The sequence below is a fragment of the Dermacentor andersoni genome, chromosome 11 (genome assembly GCF_023375885.2).
Source record: "Dermacentor andersoni chromosome 11, qqDerAnde1_hic_scaffold, whole genome shotgun sequence".
Taxonomy (NCBI): Eukaryota; Metazoa; Arthropoda; class Arachnida; order Ixodida; family Ixodidae; genus Dermacentor; species Dermacentor andersoni.
The window spans coordinates 103,738,485-103,761,579 of NC_092824.1; the positions used below are offsets into that span (position 1 = coordinate 103,738,485).

Consider the following 23,095-nt stretch of genomic DNA (forward strand, 5'->3'; position numbering starts at 1 on the left):
TCGCTCTCCTGCTCTTTCCATCATCTTGTGCGCGTGCGCAGTGGAGGAGAGAGGGTCCGGCGAGTAGCAGCCAGCCCCGCCGCGCGTTCTATTTACGATTTCCGTACGAATCCCGAACGGCGAGCGGGCGCTCCGGCACCCCCGAAGTTGCAAAGGACTTAAAAATGGATCCCGAAATGTTTCTCGATGTCGCCAACCAGGTGGCAAAGCTCAAAATGTACCCGTACTTCGACATTGCCCACTGTATAATCACCTGCCTGTACCTGCGCGAGGACTTAGGAGCCGGTAAGCGAAAACCCCGGGTCTGGCCCAGCTCTTGTACCCTTGGGAGAACAATTCGGTAACAAACAAGCACTAAACAAAACGACGAAGGATCTCGAGAGGATGCTTTTCTAAGCCTCGCAGTAGACGATCGCGGCGCACTGCTCTCTTTCGCTTTGGCATGTGGCGCACGTCGGAAACTAAACACATTGCGGCAGGTTTTTCATTTTTGCTTTCGATCGCGACTGATGCCGTGACTCCCGCTGTGCGATTGTCGCTGAGTGTAGCGAACGTCGCGAGCTTTAAGTAAACTCTGGCGGAGCAGCGCGATCCTTTTTTGGGGGCCCCTAAGTTCGCTCGTGGTTCACGAAAGCTCGCTCGCAGGCGTTCCTGCAGTGGTGCGTGATTGGCATATCGCTGTAGCGTGTCGCTTGAAAGCGTCTACCTGTCGCAGTGAGCGGTCTTTACGCCTGAGAACACGCGTTAGACGTTCGAAGTAAAAAGAAAAAAAGTCGCTCGCTTGCATTGTTTTTGATCGCAGACAACGTCGACAACACAATGCCACCTTTGTAATTGGTCTAATACTTTTTTCTTGACATTGATTCGGCTTTTACAGTGCGAACTTTACATGCATCCGACATGACCATATGTGTTAATTTGTATCTAATATATATGTTAACGATGTACAAGTTATCCTAAGAAATAGGTGCTGCTGTAGCAATACTTATAGCGTCTTGTAAAATGAAAGCACGCCCAACCATCAGCAACAGCAAGTTCCACACCACCCTTTTAGATCCGTCATCTGACCCACCAGTGCTGCTCTTGCCTTTGTGTCTGCATACTGAAGCACTTTCTATTTTCTTTCCTCAAGCACTCTGGTGTGAACATGCAACGCTAAAGCTGATACATTCACATTAATTCCTCAACCACATTCCTTTTTTTAAAGGAAAACAAAATCACTGAAATACGCTGTCCAAACCGGTAGTGCCTTCATGCAGCGGCGCTGCGAATGTAATGCATGTGATGCATGGCATGTGACGGCTGGGCTGGGCGAGCTGAAGCACTCGAGAGGTACTGTCATTTAATACATCCAGCACTTGGACCAATGCCAGCAGTCTTGAGTATTTGCCAATCCTTGCTGACTAAATGCCAGCCACTGTACGTCACCTTTATACATTTGTAGAAAGAATCATGGGTGTTGCTGCATATTGGGGTGCGTGCTTCCCAGCACTGAACAAGTCGCAGCTGAGGAAATGGGTGGAAAGTATAACAGCACCATCTGATTTTTCTGCTTTATGCGACAGCACCACTAAATTGCTTTTACTACTGAAGTTTGCAAAAAAATCAAGTTTTACCCCTCGGCTACATGGCACCTTGCACAGGTTCCCAGCTGTTCTCGAGGAAGCACCCAATGTCCTGCTGGATATCAAGCATGTTTTCCATTTTTGCTGGCGGGATCTTGTCAGCGTTTCTGCTGGGTGAGCCCGTCCTGGGAGCCCTCAAGAACAACCAGCAGATACTGCTTGCTACTGCAGTGTGGTACGTGCTACCAATGGTGCACAACAATTCTCTCTTAGGTTTCCCTCCCTCTTTTTTTTATTATTTTGGTACTGACAGTTGCATAATCGTCATACTGTGAGGGAAGGTAGGAGAACAGATTAAGCATTCAAGCTTTCATATGTTAGGATTTTTAGTGAAAACTTAAAAAACATTGCAGCAAAAGTAAGGATACTTTTTTAGACACAATAGCATAGAACAGTTGCCCCTCCAATGTTTCTTTTAGGCAGTATGTGTTCATTGTCTGTGACTAATTTACATCGTCTCGCAATATTTAGGGCATTAATAAGCTGTGCCTCTTCAGATTATGTGCATTGCTTAAATGTTTAGACCACAGACAAATTATTTTTATTCTAAATGACTATTGCACTTGGAGGTTAAGTGAGACTAAACATTTTCACATTACAAGTTTGCATGCACAAATTGGCTTCAGTGCAGTTAAATAAGAAACTGCAAAGATACGCCACAAACTACACAGTTCTTATGTAGTTGCATGAATTAGCTGTACTTAGTAGTTTGATACTTGCAACTAAAGTTTACAATACTTGCTGTTTAGCCGACACTGGCACTCACTAAATGTAAGAATTATATTGTGGTGTTACTGCAGTTGCACTGTTCTTTTCTCTTACTGGCACACAACAGGTACGCCATCTTTTACTCGCCCTTTGACATCGTGTACAAGATATGCAAGTTTTTCCCCTGCAAGCTTGTGATTGCGCTGATGAAGGAGGTCACGAGGTGCAAGAAAGTTCACGACGGCGTCATGCATGCCGCCAAGATCTATCCCAACAGCTACCTCATCATGATCATCATTGGCGTTGTCAAAGGTCAGGCATGTGCTTGCTTGGATAGGCGTGATGGTCGACTGCCATCATTCTTGCATGTACGGTAAAACATAAGTATCCAGATGTGAACAAGAATTGTGCTGAAGTCCCAATTCTTCACATTTGTGTCTGTGTCCTGTTCATGGAGATAGTGCAAATGAAACAAAAATTCAACAGAGGTGACAGGATAAGTTCCAGCTGAAACTTGTTGATTTGGAGTCATTGAATTTATAGGAAACAAGTGGATGATGCAGGTAAAAAAAAAAAAGGCACACCAAAGAAAAAAGAAAGCAAGAAAAAGGGAAAGATGCAGAGCATGATTCAAGTTCAATCAGTATAGTATGCAAACTTGCATTCTAACAACACTATTAGTGAACAGCTTAAACAGTGGCGAGTGTTCTTGTTTACAAAATTATACCTAACTGTTGCCACACTTTAAACAATGCATTGGTAAATGTGAATAAGAAATGCCTTTTAAACTATTACATAATGCTCACACAGGCATACATTGAGGCAGCACCCAACTGCCAAGTAACTTGTCCTGTCTCCATTTCTTTTGCCTGTTGTGTTTGCACTATCCACCTTGAATGCCTACCGACTGGCCCAGTTCGGTACTTTACCGCCTGTTCTTTCATGCTACCATCGGGACAATAGAGACGAATGCGTTTCCTTATTCACCAGTTCCCCACAGCTGCTATAACTGACAGCTGCAACACATTTTGCCATCACCGAAAAAGTGGCAGCAAATTTTAGTCATTCATACAGAAGGACTACCTGAATCCTTGAGCGAGCTCTCAGATCTCACGGATTTCACAAATCAGGATTTGTCAGCACTAAACACTACACTCCACACTAGGTCACAGCATAAGTTGACAAACACTGGTGAGAGACCATGGTGCATGGTGACACCCAGTTGAATCCAACACATGAACCCTGTAAATAAAATGTAACTCAGAACCACTGAGTGAATTAATTTAAATGAACAGTGGAAAACTCAAGCTTGTTCCGAATCAACCAGTGGAAAACAATTTCCCCACCATGAAGCAAAGCTCCTGAACTAGTGGAATTCACCTTGATACAGATTAGACTGTGACGTTACTAAACCTGAAGTGGATACTATTGCATTAGCTGAAGTTTACTGCCACCGTGGCATGAAGGATAAGGTTTGGCACAAAATATCTGTTGCCACCTGTACATAATAGGGTGCTTACAGAAGCACAGTGCGCCGCAAGTTAACAATCACCAGCCGAGTGTCGATGGACTAAGTTTTGTCCGATATGAAATCCAAAAGAAGGATTAACAACTGCCATTCTGGGGTGAAGTGAAAGAACAGTATTACCATAACCAAATGTTCCTCATCAATTCTCTACATTTGAAGTACTATAAACTTTAACAGCATATAAAGCACTCCATTCTTCTTAGCTGAAAACAGGTTTGGGGGTGTTTCGCTGCAATGTTATTATGGAGAGTCTTAATTATACTTTTCACTGCATGTGTGTGATTGCTTTAAGAACTTGCAGGACACAAAGGTGACTTTGAACTTGCTTTCTGTTTCACTGCCACAAATCACAGGTAACGGGTCATCATTTCTCAAAGTCTTCGAGCGGCTACTCCGCGGCTTCTGGACTCCAGGAGCCATGGAGATCATGCAGCCTAGCTTGTAAGTCTTTACGATCTGTCTTGCTGGCAGAATTCAGTTTCTATGGAAACAGTCATGTTGATGAGTTGTAGCGAAAAGTCATAATTTTGTGCTTACTACGTACTTCGACTGGTACAAACAAAGGCATTTTCACTTTCTTGAATAATGAATGGCCACTCGGCCTTTTAATGCACACAATTTTGAGATATCACAATTCAGTAAGCTGCACTGGAACTTCTGCAAAGACTGTTTCATATCCACGTCAGGTGTGCTCTTCAACAACCTTTGAAAGTGTTGCTGACTAAATTACACAAGCTTTGTGGGCTCTACCAAAAGCCTATCTCGATGAAGCCAGTGGAGCTCATGGGTTGCAGTAGTCATTGCATTCAGCAAATTGCACATATGAAATGTATATAACTGAAGTTGTAATCATGGTCTTAACACATTGAAATTTAGCCATATTTATCAATTTTTATGGAAGTCAGAGTAAAAACTCTGCTATCACGAGCATTCTACTTGCAATCATTTAGACAAAACAATCATAATATTACGATATGTTTCCCCGAGAGACGAGCAGCCGCGAGAACGACGAAGAAGTTGGTCGGTGCCCTCGGCACGAGCGAGTGTCAGCCTGGCTGCCTGGCTCCAGTGTAAATAGCGTGTAAATAGCATCTCTCGTCTGTGTCTTTCCACACGTAACAATATTCAGACTCGTTGGCACTTAATGGCTTCAGCCATTTGGCAGATGGGCACCTAACGAGAGCATTTATGAATTTCAAATGCACTACTTGTATAGCAAAATTTCTGTCAGGTACAAGCTAAAGCTTCTTCTAAATACAGCATGGAAGCCTCACATTTTGCTGTTCAAGGCCAGTGAACACTATAAAAAGCTCATTACTATGCCACTCCTATCAGTTTGTTTGCTCAATGCATCCTATTATCGAGCTCCAATGATTTGTTACTCTTGGCGAGTGAATTGATTTTGTTACTGTTCTGATGACAGCTCATTTTGGTTGCTCACATCACCCTCTGCAGCGCTACAAAAGCATGCCTGGTGGCCTCAGTGATCTTTGTGCTGGACAAGAAGACCGAGTACGTCTCGGCACCACACGCGCTCGTCTACCTGGGCATCGTGGTGTTCCTGCTTTACTTCAAGCTGTCGGCCATGCTCCTGGGCATCCACGACCCGTTCCTGCCCTTTGAGAACCTCTTCTGCGCAGTCTTCCTGGGTGGTGTCTGGGATGCCTTGGGACGGGCACTCACTTCCAGCCGTGGAGGTGAGGGCAAGACGGATGCTGCCAAGAATGGAAAGTCCGAAGCCACCAAGAAAAAGGACTGACGCTGCGGCCCCTCCCAACTCGCTGCATGTCGTGTTCACTGCGAGACGTCACTGCTTCCTCCCTCTTTTTTTCCAATTTCCTCCAGGGACACACCAGCGACAAAACAAGGCAAGTGCGATGGCTGAGGTCACCATATTTGCTCAGGTGGGGGCATAACTGGCTCTGAAGGAGTATTCACAGCGATTTTCAACAGGGATATAGGAGCAACATGGCCAGTTAAACTGCAGCGTTGCTCGTAGACGTCCCCCACTCACATGGGCAAGGAGATTGGGGAGGAAAGTCGGGGAAAGACAGTATAAACCACTTTGGTACTTTCTATTCTCAGTGCCACACTTCAACACTTGCTGAAAAGAGTGCCAGCATGCTTCAACAAGAGTGGCATTGTCGCCTAATTTCGTCGTCCCGGTGCTCGAACGTGGAACAAGCCTTCAAAAGTGCGGCCAAGTTGCTCACTGCAACTCTGACGACCACGTCAACAAAGTGTTGCAATATGACTGCTGTCCTCTTGAGGAGCAATTTGATTAAGGTCACCAGACACCAGCTGAAATGCTTCTACGTCCACGGCCGAGTGGAGTTTACTTGTTCCTCTTGGTCAGAAGCTCTCCTACCTACGGGGACAGGCAGCTGCGTCACACCTTCTCATAAATGTGTGACATTATAACACCAGCTGCACATCTCGTACTGACAGGAAAGGTTTCTCCTGTGTGAATACCCCGGGAAAGTCTGAAATGTTCAACAGTTGTAGGTATCATGTGCTCCTTCAGCTTTTGACATCTCTGTAGGCCACATGAGAAAGCTAACCTAACCTTACACAAACTCCTATCTGCTTCAGATACCTGCATTGCAGTTGCCAGTTGCTTCTTCAACATTTTTAACTGCCATAATCTAGTTACATGAGTGATAAGCAGTTCTATTACAAAAGTCTTGCTTTTAACACTACAGTAACATCACCATTACTGCAAAGCTGAGTTTTAGGTTCTTAATGTAAGAATTATCGTCATAGTAAAGGTGATCCCAAAGCAGCAGGAACAGGTGACATTGGGGTAATGGCACCTAAAAGCTGCTACTACAGAAGCAAACATGGGCATCCATCTCGTAAAACAATGTGGCCATGATACAGTGAACCAGAAGCATACACCAATTACATCATATACATACATTGTTTAATGTCACTGTGGGAAAAGAAATTATAAAAGGCTGTCAGAACAAAGCTTTAGTACCACTGCTGTTTCCCGGCTAGGCTTTGAGCTGCGTGTATGCTCACCATTGCAACCAAGGTAATTGTAATGTGAGAACAAGTCATAGCAACGAGTCATAGCAACAATTTGCTGTAAAATCCAGTTATCACTATATGACTGTGACACCGAGGCTCTGTTTCTGCGGCACATTAAGATGGAGCAATGAAAGTGGGAAACGAAAAACTTGCGAGCAAAAGGTAGGTTTGGTTGACACAGGACAGGGTTGATTTATCATCATCGTAAATCACTGCAGGGCGAAGGCCTCTTCCCCATTGATCTCCAATTACCCCTGTCTTGCGCAGGCTGACCCTGCATATTATGCCTGAAAATGTCCCAATTTTATCACTCCAACTAGTTCACTGCCGTCCTCGAATGTGCTTTTTTTCCCTTGGCACCCAGTCTACAAGTCTAATAGACTGTCATTTATGTGCCTTATGCATTATATGGCCAACTTCATTTTTTGCTCTTAACTAGAATATCGGCTATCCCCGTTTGCCCGCTTGCTACAAACTGTCTCCCAGTCTCTTAATGTTGTGCCTAACATTTCAAACTTCCTTGGTTACCTCAAAGCTTCTGCCCCATTTGTTAGTACTGGTAGGATGAAATGATTGTACACTCTTCTTTCCAGGGATAGTGGTAAGCAGCTGATCATGACTTGATGTTGCATGGTCGTGCAAGTGTTGATTACAGGTAATTGAAAGAGGTCTTTGCCCTACAGTAGGCATAAGTTGTAGATTACGATAATCCGAGCACCATCAGCACAGTGAAGGCCTTACAGATTGTGAGACCTGAGAAAACCTTGAAGTTCCAAGCTGTTTGTAGGCTGTACAACACTGTGTTGGTTACATTGACCGACCGGACTGGAAATCTGATTAATAAACCAGACTCTGCTCCGAGACTGCGGAGATGTTCAGCTTTTTCTTGCACCCTTGTTGATCTCTCTCTGTCCTTTTCAGGTTGTGTGTGTGTGTGCAAATGGGGTCTACCGCTGCACGAGCGAGTTTTCTCCGCTGCCAAGTGCCGGACTCTTGTTGGAGAGAAGGGAGCTGGGGGAGTCTCGTTCTCAAGGAAGAATTGCAAGAGTGTGTGCCTTGTTTTGTGTTTGTTGGGTTCATTCTGTTGCCATCCTCTTCTGTGATTGTTGAACGCCCACCCACCCAGTGATTTGGACAAAGTTCCCACACAAACTTCCATTTTATTTACAACATTTTTTAATACCAGACGCAAGTAACATCTTTGTATCTTATTTCAAAGCCAGTACCATGCACTTCGTTGTGTCTCTTGCTTCAAGAACTGAAGGCGGTGGTTTTAAATGTCGCACTATCGTGTTGCCTACAGTTATTTTAGCATTTTTTTACCAAGTGAAGCATGTTCTAGGCTAGTCTGTTATAAAGGGCTGTATAATATGTCTACTTAACTAGCGTCTGCTCAAAATAAGCTCTCCTTGAGCGTGAAAAGTTGCACTTCCTGTTTCCTACTCTGTTTCAGAATTTTGTTTTACACTTTCTAAACTGCATTTTATGCACAATGACGCATATGAAAATGTATTGTTTTTCAGTCTTGAGATTCACCTCTGGCATTCTGGTGACCATGTGGAGCAGCTACCTGGTGCTTAATATAATGTTAATATAACTTAAAGTATTCTCTAGGCTTGTTTTACCTCTAGGAAACCCCATCTTCCTGTACATTTATGAAAATGAGCCATTTTTAGAAGTAATATTTGCATTACAGCTGATTGTGCATACATGTGTGTGTGTATACATATATGATATTGCACGTCACATATAGAGCACTGTGTAGTATACACCATATAAGGTTCAAGTTAGGTTAACACATACTGCGTCAGTTTTACATGGGTATATTTCACAGCTTTTGAGATAAGCCATCAGAGCATGGTGACTGGCGAGTGTGTTTTGGAGCGACGCGACTGAATTAAAAGACTGAAGAATTAGCTGAGAATGTGCCAAAGCTATACCCCGAAAAGCTCAGACTGTACCCTTTTGGGCACAACTGGCGAACCAGCCCGTCACGTTGCAGTGGGTCAGTAGTTACAACATTCTGCTGCTGCGCAGATGGTCATGGGTTCAACTTCCAACCTTAGGCCAAATTCTAATGGGGTGGCATGACAAAATGCAGGTCATGCATTGAGACTTTGGTGCCTGTTGAGGTTACCTGGTAGCCTTATTTTCTTTTTTTTTAGGGGGGGGGGGGGGGGATCTCTCATAGTTGAGGCATAGGTGTAGGAGAAGTAAAGGTTCAGTCAGTTAGTGGTTGGCGGGCCACAGTCACGTTTGATAGGCAGCGACTAGGGATAAGATATGTGCCAGTACAAGAGTAACTGTGTTTGCTCGACACTCTTGTAGCAGTTCCAAATGAAGCAGGGTGCCACTCCCCACGGGAACAAGGGAACCCATTTATAAACCAAACACGGCCATTTCACTGGTTAAAGAATTTGCACTGCAGATATGGTGTCAGATCTGTCAAAGCTGCCCCTCAGAGCCTGGTTTTCTGCCAGCATTGTGGTGGCAACAAAAGCCTCTGGGCTTTAATAAACAGGGCTGCAGTTCTCGGCTTAGCTGCAACGCGTTCGCAAGCTCGGCTCTGTCCATTTTTAAGTCCTTTGAAAACATCAGTGATCACATAAAGTGCCAACGCCGAGATGAACTGTAAAAGAGAGCAGAGCTATGCGAAAGCTTGTAATGAGAATTGCTCACGTAACTATTCAGCCATATTATAAGAAGATGAGGTTTATTCACCACTGGGTGGTGGTTTTTTTTTTTTTAGTTATTTAGTCCATAAACTAGGACTTTGTTTACTGAATTCTTTACCGTCGGCTCAACAGTGAAAGTTCACAGAAAAAATGATTATGTCCTATGGCACATGTAATACTGTAATCCTCTGTGGCAGGATTTACAGCATTGAATGTCATACAGATTATGTGCGAGGGGTATAACAAAGTCTGAAATAGCTGTTTTTTTGTCCCCTCGCCAAGTATTGTGTCCTTGTGCTGATCTGGTCATTTAGCCTGAAGTGAATAAGACTATACACTTGTTCGAACAGTGTTAGAGATTTTGAAACTTGAATAGCTGAAGAGCTTAATGTATGTAATGTTATTTTATACTAGGAGATCAAGTCTGCAGACATGCACATTTGTTCAGCGAGATTTCCTTCGTATTGCAGTGTCTGATGAAGCACAGTTTGTCAATTATAAGGTGACATGTGCAATACTTCATACACACTGCATCTTCGGTCCAGAGATTGGCATTGTAATGTGTAAGAAAAAAAAGTTGTGGTGCACTGTTACAATTATCACTTGAAAACCGAATGTGCCTGTGTTGCCGTTTCATGTACTAGCACAGCCAATGATTTGATAGAGCATCATTGTAATGAAACTTCGCAGCAAGGTAGCGGCACTTTCCACTTTTTTTTGTCCGCAACCATTTAATTAAGCCGAGCAAAAAAATTGTGTTTTTCTCCCATAGAGTCTACCTTAGCATGGAAGACTGTGTGCATCAAATTTTAGCAGGACACAGCAGGCTTCCATACTGATGACAGTTCGCTTGCACAGTTATAAGTTGACACACTGCATATATGAAATAGGCTGAATGCAAAGTGCAGTGCTTAAGATGTTCCTCTGACAGGGAAAGTGTTGCTAGTCCTTCTTTCTTCTTGCTCCTTGTTATCCTTAAGATGTTTCAGACAAGGGACTGTTTTCTTTACGGATCACTTTTCAGGGTTATAGACATTGAGAAAGCCAATAAGAGGAATAAAATAAAAGACATTCACCTTCCTACCCATGGCCATTGTTTTCATTCTCCTTTAAAGCTTGGAGCTTTTTAATACTGGCTTAAGCTTACCCAAGCGAAAAGACTGGTCAATCTCATACTTTTCATGCAGTTAGGTGATCTGCACAAAGATACAGTATACTAGCACAACTTATTATACAGTTCTGATATGACCCGTCACTCGGGTAAGCGTAAGCTGGTACAACAAAGTTGCAGTTTTGCCCGAAAGGCGAAGCATCGATTGTGATAGAAAATTATTGGACAGTTATACGAAGTAAAGATAGTAGTTTTATCAGCCGTATAAACTTGTAAACATATGCACACTAAATTAAGATGCATGGTGTTACGTGCGCACGAGCAAGCATGAACACATCTGACTCAACGACCGCGTAAACTCGCTGTCAAAACACTGGTGACTGGAAACGCAGCAGCAAGCAAAGTGACATTCGTGCTATCACTTCAATTAAAAGTGAGCGCCAAGAACACACAGCATGCATAAAGTTGTGTGTTCTGCCAACGTACCTAGACTCTTCTGTCCTTAACGCAGGTCGCTCTTAAGATATGGCAGGGCAAGCGTGCGCAGCCGCCACGTGCAGTTGCAGGCGGAGTAGATCACCGCCTTCCCCCCCCTCTCTCTGTCAAAAAGGTAAATTTTAATAAATAAAAACCAATTATAATGTGTTAGCATTCTTAGGGTACTTTATGCACTTTCCAGTGGCTATGTGTACAAGGGTAATTCCATAAGTTTTCGGCCTGACATCTAAAACTTGCAGCAATTTCAAAACGGCCGCTTCAGACGCACAGTGCTATCTCTCGGGAGGCCAGTGTTCGAGTTTGAACTCTGCGCGCGTTTGTCAGTAGCAAGCACTTCCCTGACAAACACGGGGCACGCTAAGTTACGATAATGCTAAAAATAGAGTATTGAACCGTGATTAAGTTCCTCACCAAACAGAGGGTTTCTCATTAACAAACAATGTTTGAATGGTGTGTACGCAGAAGCTTCCACTTATTTCACCATGAAGGAGTGGGCAAACAGTTTCACCTAGGAAGAGAGCATTGAGGTTGAGCCCCGCAGTGGTCGGCCCATGGAGGTGGTGACCGAAGGAATTGTCTCTCTTGTTGAGGAGGAAATGCTCAACGACAGGAGGCTGAAGTTAAAAGAAATCACGGCACAGATGGGACTTGCTGCAACGACCATGTTACACATAATTCATTAGAAGCTTCACATGAGAAAGGTCAGTGCAAGATGGGTGCCCCGAATCCTTTCTTCTGTGCAGGAGGAGCATCATGTGACCTGTTCTCTCAAGTTTTTAGAGCTTTGCTGTGGGAATGAGAGAAAAGTGCTAGAGTTGATTGTCACCACGGATGAAACCATGGTATTTTACTACGATCCTCTTTCCAAAAGAGAATTGATGGAATGGCGCAAACCAGGAGAAGCGCCACCAAGAAAAGCCAAGGTGACTCAGTCGACCAAGAAGGTCATGGCAACAATCTTTTGGGATTCTTTCGATCAACTTTCAAGAAAGAAAAACTCCCGCGAACTAACAGTTCTACGCGCCACTTCTACACAAACTGTATGATGCAATAAAGAAGAAGAGGACAGGGATTTTCCATCGTGGCATCCGCCTGCTTCACAACAACATTCTAGTTCATGTGGCAAGCATTGCAAAGGCTGCAGCAAACGACTGTGGCTTCAACGAAATTGATCAACTCTATAACCCAGACCCAGTGTTCGGTCAAGTGCTGTTGAAACTCCTGTTGAAACTAGAAATTATCCTTGCAATCTTCTTCGTTGAAAAAGGATAATATAATAGATTTCTAAAAAAAGAACTTGTCTACAGTGGACTTAAATAAAGGTTATGATTGTGATTATGACCGTCCAAGTTATAGCATGACCCGTGCTTTCGAGTGGTGTCGCAACGGTCCATGCGCAATGAAGCAGCCGCAGGTTGAGGCTTTGTAAAAACCATTTATTAGACTATGTTTTATATTTTTTTTACAGTATAGCTTTTGTACTTCTTTTTTTCATCCTCACAATACGCTTATACAAGCACACACAAAAAGGCAGTGCAAAATCACCCACATTTGTCTCTCCCAATGCAATGATGCAAGAACACACGAGAGATATGTTCGCTGGTCGCAGAAAATGAAAACGAGCGCACACACAAAAAAAACAAGGTGCTCACAAGGGCAATTTCAAAGGATCAATTATTCCTGGAGAATTGTTATGGTCGTTGTTGCTGGCAAGTTCATCATTTCGTCGATTTCCACATAGCCCATACGTTTCGAATCACACCAAGACGTTACTTAGGTTATTCACTTTCATGGAACTATGCCGAAACTGGAATCAATTATTGAGAGAGTAAATTATACAATGCAGAATGATTTCCAGCAGCAATCAGCAAAACTGCATGAAACAGCGATCACATATTTCACCACGCATGCACTATTACACAAAAGTTCCTAAGCCACTCTGCAAGTGATGGTATCTGTCATCAGATCTTGTAGCAGCACCCTGCAAATACAAGGTACCACAGGTACAGTCTCCGAAAACTTTGAAGCCACTCCACAAGTGACAGCATCTGACACCGAGTTTTGTTTCAAGGCTCTGGAAACAGGAACTGTCGCCAATACAGTCTCTGTCCAAAGTTCTGAGGCCAGTTTGCAAGTGAAAGTATTTCACCTGGTCTTGTTTTAGGGCTCCTACAGCATGCTTGGCACTACGAACCTCATGAGAGTGATGAAGTGGCTGTGAAAGCAGGGAAAGAGAAAAGTCCTACAGAGCACCAGTATGTGACCCGATGGCAAGTCTGAAAACGCATGCAGCAGAACTGCCCGCTTCAGTTATCGACCGGTACGATCGGTTTTTCATCGATGCTGCCACTTTCCAATTCAAGCTTCTGCCCAGCCCATGTTTGCACTTTCAAGCCCTGGCTGAACGAACAAATAAAGAGCAATGTTGCACAAACAGTATTCAATTACACAAACCAAATCTGAAGCCAAAGTAAAATTAGTGAATTGAACATCTGAGCTTTCTAATTGGAACTTCAGCGAGAAGGAAACAGCTACTTTTCTACTTTATACCATCCCCATTTAGCATTTAAGTTTAATGTACTCGTTTTATGTATAATGCTGCTATTTGTGCAGTGTTTCAACATTTTCACAAAACATATCAGAATGTTCCTACTTTTTCATTTCGCTGTATGGCAACTTTTCACAGCAAATTTAGTGCCACTCACCTACCCTCCTGCCCAATTTGCTTTTCTTACACAAAGAAAGCGTTGCCTTAGCACGAACTGCAGTAGCTTCAGAACTTTCAGGTAGAACTATACCATCAGCATAAATTGAAACCCAGACACAGAAAGGAACATATATATGTATTTTCCATTGCTTCTTCAAAACATGACATAAAATCCCTAAATTGTCTGTTTGAAAGCATGAAGTAGCCCCCAGAGCTCTGCCAGATCCTAATTTGTGCCCATACAACAAACAGTGAAGAACAGGAAATCGCAGGTGCATTCCAGTCAATTTTATGGCAAAGCCATTTAGGGGGGAGTTCCCGAATGGTTTTCGTGAAGCAGCAGTGAAAGCAGACGGTGATGTGTGGCAGTGGTTTCAAATGTCAGAGAAGCCAGCAACTTGGTCCTACCAGGCCGCTGGAACGCACAGCCAGACATCGACGCCAGCAGAGTCGGCAAAGCATGCTGGAACATGCAGTGGATGTAACGGAAGTTCGTGTAATGGATGTAACTGAACATGCGATGGATCCCCCTTCAAATGCATTATAACAAGGTTTTCTTGTAGCCAAAGAACTACAGTGTATCCAGTGAGGCATTCGCAAAGCGGCAAAACAGACGCCTAGGACTTCCCGAGGGTACGAGAGCTCCCTTGTACAGCTTTGCTACCCTTGATGTACAAGTAGCCCAGAATGGCATATGCATCTTCAAATTTCTTAAGGTTCTCTTTTATTTTTCTTATTTTTTTTCTCGTTACTGTGTTTCAATTTGGGTTGATGTTAGGCTTATGTGGGCAATGAAACGTTTTGGCATGCAATGGAGAAATGATTAGGGGAAAGAGGGTTTCCATGCCACAGAGGGTGAGAGGTGTTAGCTGTAGACTGGGAGACAAGAAGATTTTCAGTGTTTTGTTTGTTTCCATTTTGAATTCAGAGAAAAGAGGAAGGCCTAACTGCAACCATCTTAACATAAAACGACCTCTAAATGGCCAGCATTATATCTAAGCCCAGCATATTTTACTTGTCAACACCGTGTATTTATGGTGCCGCCTGTATGTTTGAAAAACATGCTGTTGCCCAGCAAGTGCTGCTGCCTTGTGTGGACACAAGGAATCCCCCCCCGGTAGTCTCTTGGTATTCATTGCATGGCTTCTTTATGCTGGCATTTGAGTAACCACTTGAGTGCATGAGTGACCATTAGTTTTGGCATTTGAGTGACCATTTGAGAGCATGCAGCGTTTAGTTTTGGTTTCTTCTCACGGGCTGTTTCCGTTCGTTGTGCTCATAAAAACTGATGTCTATCTGGTTTCTAATCTCTCAAAGTGTCACCGCTAGATGCTCGCTCATCTGTTGCTCACAGGGGTAAGCTGGTATACACAAATGATGCTGCCATGCCTGCGTTTCTTTTCTGAAGACTAGGCTCGCAGAAATGGATTGCCCCTCGTTGGTGACGAAACGTTGGTGACGAAATTCTCTTGGGTTTCCTGACGGGCCGCACAACCATAACCATAGTTTTCTTGTGTTCAGTTAGTCGAGTGGCAATTCCTCTGATACAGACTATTACGCAAGTGCCAAATCAGAATTTATCTGTTTCAGTGTATCTACTTTTGATTCTTACAATTATGGAAGCCCATCTTTATACATGCACAAACAATGCATGTTTACCTATGGAAATTATTTTTTTTTCACTTTACGGTTACTCTAAAAAAATTGCAGTAAATTTTAATTCGACCCAGAGGGGTCACATTTAGTGAAAAAAATTGGCCCTTGAAGGGTTAAGGTAATTTATTCTCTTTGTTGGTGACCCTAATGGGACTTGTTAACACTACAAGGCCAACAAAAGCTAGAAGAACCATACCTTTTAGTACAAATCAGATTGCCATAATAGGGAACTGCAAGTTTTTTCTTTTTTCTTTTTCCCTTCCCTGCTAAAATTCTCTGGCTCTAGGTTTTCAACAACTCTCCTCATTTACCTTTACATTTGCTTGGGCCTGCTATGCCTTCTGGTGGTGCAGCCTTCCTCATCGCTTTTATTTCTGCGGTTAATTTTACTGAAGGAGCAAATCAAGTAGAAAGTGTGTCATGGATATAATGTACATTGTGTTGTTCAACAGTATTACAGCAAACTTTCAAACACCAGCTAAAACGAGAATAGTTAGTGTACATCGAAAATAACATATCAAGTTCGACAATACAAATATTCTAACCATTTACAGAAACTCGGGCATAACCATGCTGCTGTGCTTAAAAGCCTAGACGCTGATTATAATATATTTACTGGCTAAATAAAGTGCTTAACATGAACAGTAGTATTGCAGGTTCTCATGTTGCACTAAAATAGTTTTGTGTTTGTCTTTGTTTTAGAAGAGATCACCTCGCATAGAAGACCACAAACCATACAGTACACTATTTATAGAATGCAAGTATAATCACCGGTACCACATATAAACACACACAAAAGAAAAATCCTGTCTACTTTTTTTCTATAAGTTTCTGTAGCATACATGATCCTTAAAATAAAGCATTCCATTAAAAATACCAAAATAACGACTCATTCCAATATACTCGATTTACTGCTGACAGTAAACATACCGCAACATGGGGTGCAATCATTTGTTTCAAAAAAGCTGGTTGTCCACCTGCCTCCATGCGATTGGTCAGAATTATGCTTTTGCTGACAAAAGCATTATTTTGACAACTCAAGAGAGAGCAGGTGAACAGCTTGCTTTCTCAGTCATTATAAGATCGCAACCAAGATCTCATCGACTCCCAGATTTCAGAATGAATACTGCAGCCATCAAAACAAACTTGAAATGCAAATACAGGCATAGGAAGTGCTAGGCAGTACAGCATTACAAGTCGTAGCACTGTATCCAAATGTGTGCGCGTGTTCATGTGTGTATCCGCGCAGGTGCGTGTATTTTTATGCTTCAAAATTCTGGGATCGTGCGTATCCAAGCTGCACCCATCTTGCATTGCAGTTACACGAAGGCCATTCACGCACCTTCCTTAAGAGGAAACTGTAGCTTTCTTCCGCACATGTGAAATGTACAACTGATTATGTCTGGCAATTGCTGAACATGCTTGAGTTACATTTACTGGATTTAAAAGAAAACGCCAAATTTTAGCTACTGTTGGCAGCTTGAAGCATAAAGTTTGCACAACTCCATAGCTCCGCAATAAAAACATCCCAATGCAGCAAAATGCATCTGGTAGACTCTCTAAAGTGGGAAAATTTTATATATTAGACATGACACAAGACTACTTTGCAACTACGGCCTCTGCAAATCTTGTGTGACAATAATGATTTTACTGTAGAATGAGAAGGTGCACCACTTTATGTGGTCTGTCAGCTTCACTTTAATTACAAAACCAGTTTCTGATGCAAGGTTAAGAAGTGCAAAGAGATCTTTTTTTTAGGTTTCTCATTTCCAGCCCTTTTCACAAAACATTTAGCCTAAGCAAACAAAATACCAAAAAAAGCTCCCCATCTTATTAGATTTGGGGGTATTCTCTTAAATGCAACAAAGTTCAAACTGGTCTAGCACTTGTTTGACTCCAATTGGATAGCAAGAATCGGGGTTGGAACCAAGCTAAACCTTCCACTTAAGCCATTTTTTTTTCTTTCCACAAGTAAAGAAGTACATACACATTTGCGAGCAGCAACAGACATGACAAAATACACAAGCAAATAGGCTGCACAACAACCTAACCTGGATACAGTGCGCCTGTTTATACGAAATACTGTATTGTTATAGCAAAGCATGAAACTTCCCACTCAGAACAAGTCGCTACAATGAAGAAATAAAAAAACAGACACACAAATGTAGTGAAGTGGTTTTCAGCTCTTTCAGCAAGTGTCACCAAGCTGTTATACCTTAAATGCTTCCGAAGCACGCTCACGAGAATTTTCACATAACTGTAGTGATCATAAAAAAAAGAAGAGACATCAGCAGAGTGAACAAGCAAGACGCAAACATGCGATGCCAAAACAGAAACAGACCACTATCGAGCGCAGCCAGCCATTTCATTGGATATATGAGGAAGACGGCGTTAGCAGACACTGGCTGACAAGACAATAGTGCTACTAGTTAAGGATGTACAGAATTAACTATGAAAGCTGCCCGCGGCATAACACACAAGGGAAAAGCAAGACACATTCTTGGAGTCATCACATGTTTTAGTTTGCATTGATATATGCTTTGCCTTGGCAAAAACCATCACAGAGAGACTAGAAAAATACACTGAAACTTGCACACCCTTAGACTGCAACAAATTACACCCTATAGGGCATAATTTTGTCACAGAAAATTGCATGTTTAGGTGGAGATTTACCCTTTGTCTAATTTGTCAAATTACACCTTTGTGTGACAAATTGCACCCTAAAAGGTGCAAAGTACAATAAATCATATGACAATCACCATCCATTATAGCTTTTGTGCATTTCCCACTGTGTATAGGCTAGCTATTTACCTGTCAGAAACTCTTTGAGAAGCTTAAGAAGTGCATGGCATGCCCGATAGGAGAGGCACAGAGTTTTAAATAATAATGGAAGCACACACAAGATTGATGAAGATTACTGTTGTGTGACAAAATTACATCCTGAAGGGCGTACGATTTTACAAAGGATAAGGCAAACAGAAGTTGAATCGGGAGCTCAAACATAAAATGCTTGGTTGGGTGAAGAAGCTTTCGCAGCAAGACGAGGCAGTTAGTGCTGGGTAACTATCCAGCAAAATAATGCAACAGCCCTGAAAGCAACATTATTATTCAACACACTGGTGACATTTCTTGCAATGAAAGTAGGAAGGTCAGAAATAGAGACACAGTTCCAACACACAAGTCTAGGACAACAGTGATGATCAAGATAGAGATAAAATCCGCATATCACAAGCAGAATTCAACCATATGTTTCTGAAACACTACCGTAAGATCCCGAGATGCCTCACCCCCGAAAGATAACCCACCCCCGACTAAGCTCCCGGCATAAAAAAAAATGAGTTACCCACCTGAAAGTTACTCACCACACTGAAAGTTAGCCCACCTCACATTTTCACTCTATTTTCTCGCAATTTTTCTCTCTTGGGATTTTACGCTAGATGACCAAGGTATACTTGTAGGTCGCGTGGGGTGGTACACACGAGGTGGTGACATCAGGAAACTTGTCAAGTGACATAGTGAGAAGTTGGCTTCCTCGAAGCAAGCAAAAATTCAGACAGACAGACTAGGCATATGGTCACCACCATGCCACAAGAATACACAACAGAACATCAGCAAAAAGGTAAAATGTGCTCTGGATTCGGTTACAATTGCACAGAAGATAAGACCGTCCTGTTCAATATATTCAAAAACATCTCTTACTGCACAATATGCAAGCACTCTTGTACAATACTTTTTTTTTTGCAACATTGTCAGAATTGGTATTGCCAGTAGCTAAATACTTGTTTCTTGCATTTATGAGCATCACCTGAATTCATATATTTTGTACAAGCTCTATAAAGTGAACCACATGAATCTCTAACCACGGCATACAACCTTGCCATCCTTCTAGAAACCTCACCGGGTAAAGCATTCGTCATTAATTCACCATTCTTTAAAGCAATCATTGGGTGCACACTTTCCTAAGCACCTTTTGTCTACACTGCATAAAGCCATCTGCAAAAACCTTCACTCTAGCTCTTGACTAACTGCATCATGGCACTCTCTGGGACTTGGTCCATCACACTGCATAGTGACTGGAGTGTGCTGCCTGCTCAAGACTGTGCACCTAAATCACTTCACCAATGAGTGGTGGCCATTTCAAACAATGCACAAACAGCAGTGACAACGCTGTTCACTTCCATTATTTCAAAACCTTTAGGTTAATTACACCTCTTAGCTGAACTTTCAAAGCTCTCAAAAGGTGCTTGTACTTCATAAATGTTTAATTCAAAGGTCAGATCATTTGGGCCAACCTCTCATGTCCTGCCAAGCTTTAACTAATGAATGTTAACTATTTCTAATACAAATAACCAAAAGTAGAAAACAAGTTTTTCATTTTAAGGTACTCTGCTATTCTGGGAGACTCCTCACGAAAGAAGTAAAAAACCACAAGCTTTCTATATCCATCCTTCTGAAAGCAGAAAAGACACCCACAATGTTGAAACTAACTTCATAGTTGACTGTTAGAGAAAAAATAAACTCCATGTTAAGGCATAAACTGTGAAAGCAGGCCAGAAAGAAGCCAGGTGACATAACGTACACCACCATTTGTGTTGCACACTGAATCTGATTGGATAATGCTCTTTTGCTATCGAATCAGCAATATCACTATGGAAATTTTGGGTATGTTTAAGCGCACCTTGCGCCGAGCGATAACATTGAAACAATGGTTAGATGGTGAAAAATGGTCACTGGAAATATGGGAATTAGTCATGTATGCCACATGATGTGCATTTTCGGACATGGCCCCTGTTGAATGGTGCTTCAACCAATTCCCCTACACACAAATGCTATTTTCCCATAAGCCCAAAACAAGATAACACAATCTGTTGCAATCTTTCAACGCAGTCACTCTTCAGAGCATTCCGCCTTATCACACTGGCTGCTTTTCAAATCACTTCACTAAAAACATGTCAGAGCCCAACTCCCATCTTCACAAACATGCCAACTTGACACGCCTCCTAAGCTTATGCAAGCAAGGTAATCACTACATGTAAATAAAACTCATCAATTCACGTGACAAGGGGTTGTTTGTGAAAACCAGAAAAATGCCTCATTATGAGGGCAGCATGCCCCTCAAGTGAATTAGTCACTGCATTAAATAAATTAATACTCTTCGATTGTTTCTGTAACAAAAGGATGTTTGAGAAATGCACCTTCAAGTAGGCATAGGAAATGCCAATGCAAGATTTTAGCATAAGAATTACTGAGGTATGTTACTGAAGGAATGAGACTACTTCAGCTGAAGGGTAGATCTGCTGTACATTCAATTTAGTTAAACAGAAGCATCAAGATAAGGCATGTATGTGAAAATCTGGTGTGGCATTCTTTCATGAGCGACGTCCACCTGTAACTATGCTTTGTCTCATAGTCAACTCTTGGGAAATGTGAAACCAACACACAAATACACGGGACAATCAGTTGCAAGAATCTAACACCCTGCATTTCACATATGTAAGCACTTGTGTTGGGCATATGAATTCAAACAAACCTTTGAAGCACAACCACTAGTTCAGAACACACGCACAATAACACTGCAGCACAGTCTTGATGCAAGCGACTTCAACCACGCGTCGCTTGCACACATGGGCTTCTTTTGGCACAAGCATTTCTCACTACTCAGAACGCGTTTAATTAGGGAGTTTCAGCTTGTCCATAAACATACTGCCCTTCGAAGAATAGACGTAAATGTGAGTGGTAATATTGGTACCGCCATCAAGTGGAGCAGAGCTTAAAACCGAGGCCACACAGCCATTATTGCACTAACCACGTATGTTCTACTTAACCGCCGGTGTAAATTTTAAGCAACGACTTGCTCATTATCACGTGGCCTTATTTATTTTTCTGAGAAAGTGCACCTATATAACACAAAAGTGCGTTTTATGCATTTTTGTTTGGCAAGGCATCACAGGATGTCGTTACCAGCATTGGTGCTGCAGTTGACGTCTCGGTAACTAAGTTTTCAGTGAAGTTTAATATGTCTCCAGACAAACTAAAACTCTCAATTCTGACTTTTCTCTTTACACATATTTTCATGTACATGAACATATGCTGCAACATTCACTGCTTGCACATCAGCTGCTGCTCAACTCTTTCACATCAGAGTTGCAAGACCATCTCATTCTGCCACACGTCTTGCTAGCTTTCTTTTCAGGCTTTCGCATCACAAAAATAAAAAGGCAAGGACGACCAAGACACTCTTCTGGCAACATCAAAACTCTGTGCCTACTTTTCAACCAGCACCACTTCATTCAAGACAAGGATACCTTTTTTTAGCATACAGGTCAAGAATGCAAAGCAATGCCCATCAAGAGAAGCCATGAACATGCACAAGACAATGGGTTACGTTTAAAACATAGCTGCCATGACATTTTCCCAGCACCTGCGATTGCTTTCAGTGCCTGAAGTACACAAGAACATAGCCTTTGAGATTGGTTTCCATTAACATGCGGGAGAAGATGCGGAAAGGGCGGGGGATGTTGTGATGTGTCCACGACCAGCAACATTATTCGATTTTCCCACTCCTTTTTTCTTGCTCAGGTGGTGACGGGATACCACTCAACCGGAGGATGGGGCAGGAGACTCTGAGGTGCAAATGCCAGTAGGAGGATTAACCTGTACACAGTGTTCGCCCTTGAATCAAACAGCTGCCTGCTTGGGCAGCAAGAGAACTTAGCTTATTTCAAGATTCCCACATTTCAAAAAGCTCCCATGAATGGCTGCGCAGGGAGCAAACTAGGTTTTTAGCACTTGCTTAGGTTTATAGCAGAAGAGAAAGAGAGCAAAACAAACACGCAAAAGCACACGTCTGTAACAGAAGCGCTCAGCAGAAATGGCTGCTTCTACCATGACCAACAAGCAGGCATAACAAACAAAAGGAACAAACAGCAACACAAAAGGAAATGATAGTGAGGGAGACAGTTGAGAAGGAAGTGAGGTCCATAGTTTCTTGCTGGGTCGCTCACGACTGCTCGTAGCAGCGCTCATACGACAACGGCGGCAGCATAGCAGCGGCTGAGCGGCATGGGCGTTGCCTTGGACCACATGCTGACCTCAGGGTCATAGGTCTCAGCTGTCTCCAGCGTGAGCGGGGGCCCACTGACTGCAAAGGGCCGCTCGTAACCTGAGGGACGTCGACCGCCCATCACATGAAGGCGGCCATTGACGCCCACCACGGATGCACCCACACGTGCCATACTCATTTGGGGGAGCTCCGTCCAACGGTTCTGCAAAGTGGATAAAAAGACCAGTTATAAGTAGGGTTCCGTGTTTTATTGTGATAGCGTTTATATGGACATTCCAGGTACATTTCTGCCATCGGCGCTGCAATGAGGTTCCGTATATAAATTGCTTACGGGTTAGACAGCCGTATTTGCAAAGTTTTTCCACTACACAACATACCACAACCCTAGTTTTGGATAAAACGGACTTGGAATATAACACACATTCTTGCTGGATTATCACGGTTTATTGTAACAAGTGTCGACTGCATACTGAAAACACAAAACCCTAGTT

At 42.7% G+C, this 23,095-nt stretch overlaps 2 protein-coding genes across 2 annotated transcripts in view; one reads left to right on the forward strand and one right to left on the reverse strand.

Moving 5' to 3' along the window:
- Positions 1–24: 24 nt before the first annotated feature.
- Positions 25–10,652, forward strand: LOC126539212 (trimeric intracellular cation channel type 1B.1). Its single transcript, XM_050185960.3, has 6 exons — positions 25–285; positions 1,644–1,800; positions 2,461–2,645; positions 4,215–4,302; positions 5,317–5,729; positions 7,816–10,652. Exons 1-5 carry the CDS (start codon positions 165–167, stop codon positions 5,618–5,620), a joined length of 855 nt encoding a protein of 284 aa, XP_050041917.1. The 5' UTR covers positions 25–164; the 3' UTR covers positions 5,621–5,729; positions 7,816–10,652.
- Positions 10,653–12,593: 1,941 nt separating this feature from the next.
- LOC126539213 (actin-binding protein IPP-like) overlaps positions 12,594–23,095 on the reverse strand; it is a 37,260-nt gene continuing 26,758 nt past the window's right edge. The window contains exon 9 of the mRNA XM_050185961.3: positions 12,594–22,806. Within this exon, the coding sequence (XP_050041918.1) occupies positions 22,564–22,806 (243 nt within the window). The 3' untranslated portion in view covers positions 12,594–22,563. The remainder of the gene's footprint in view (positions 22,807–23,095) is intronic.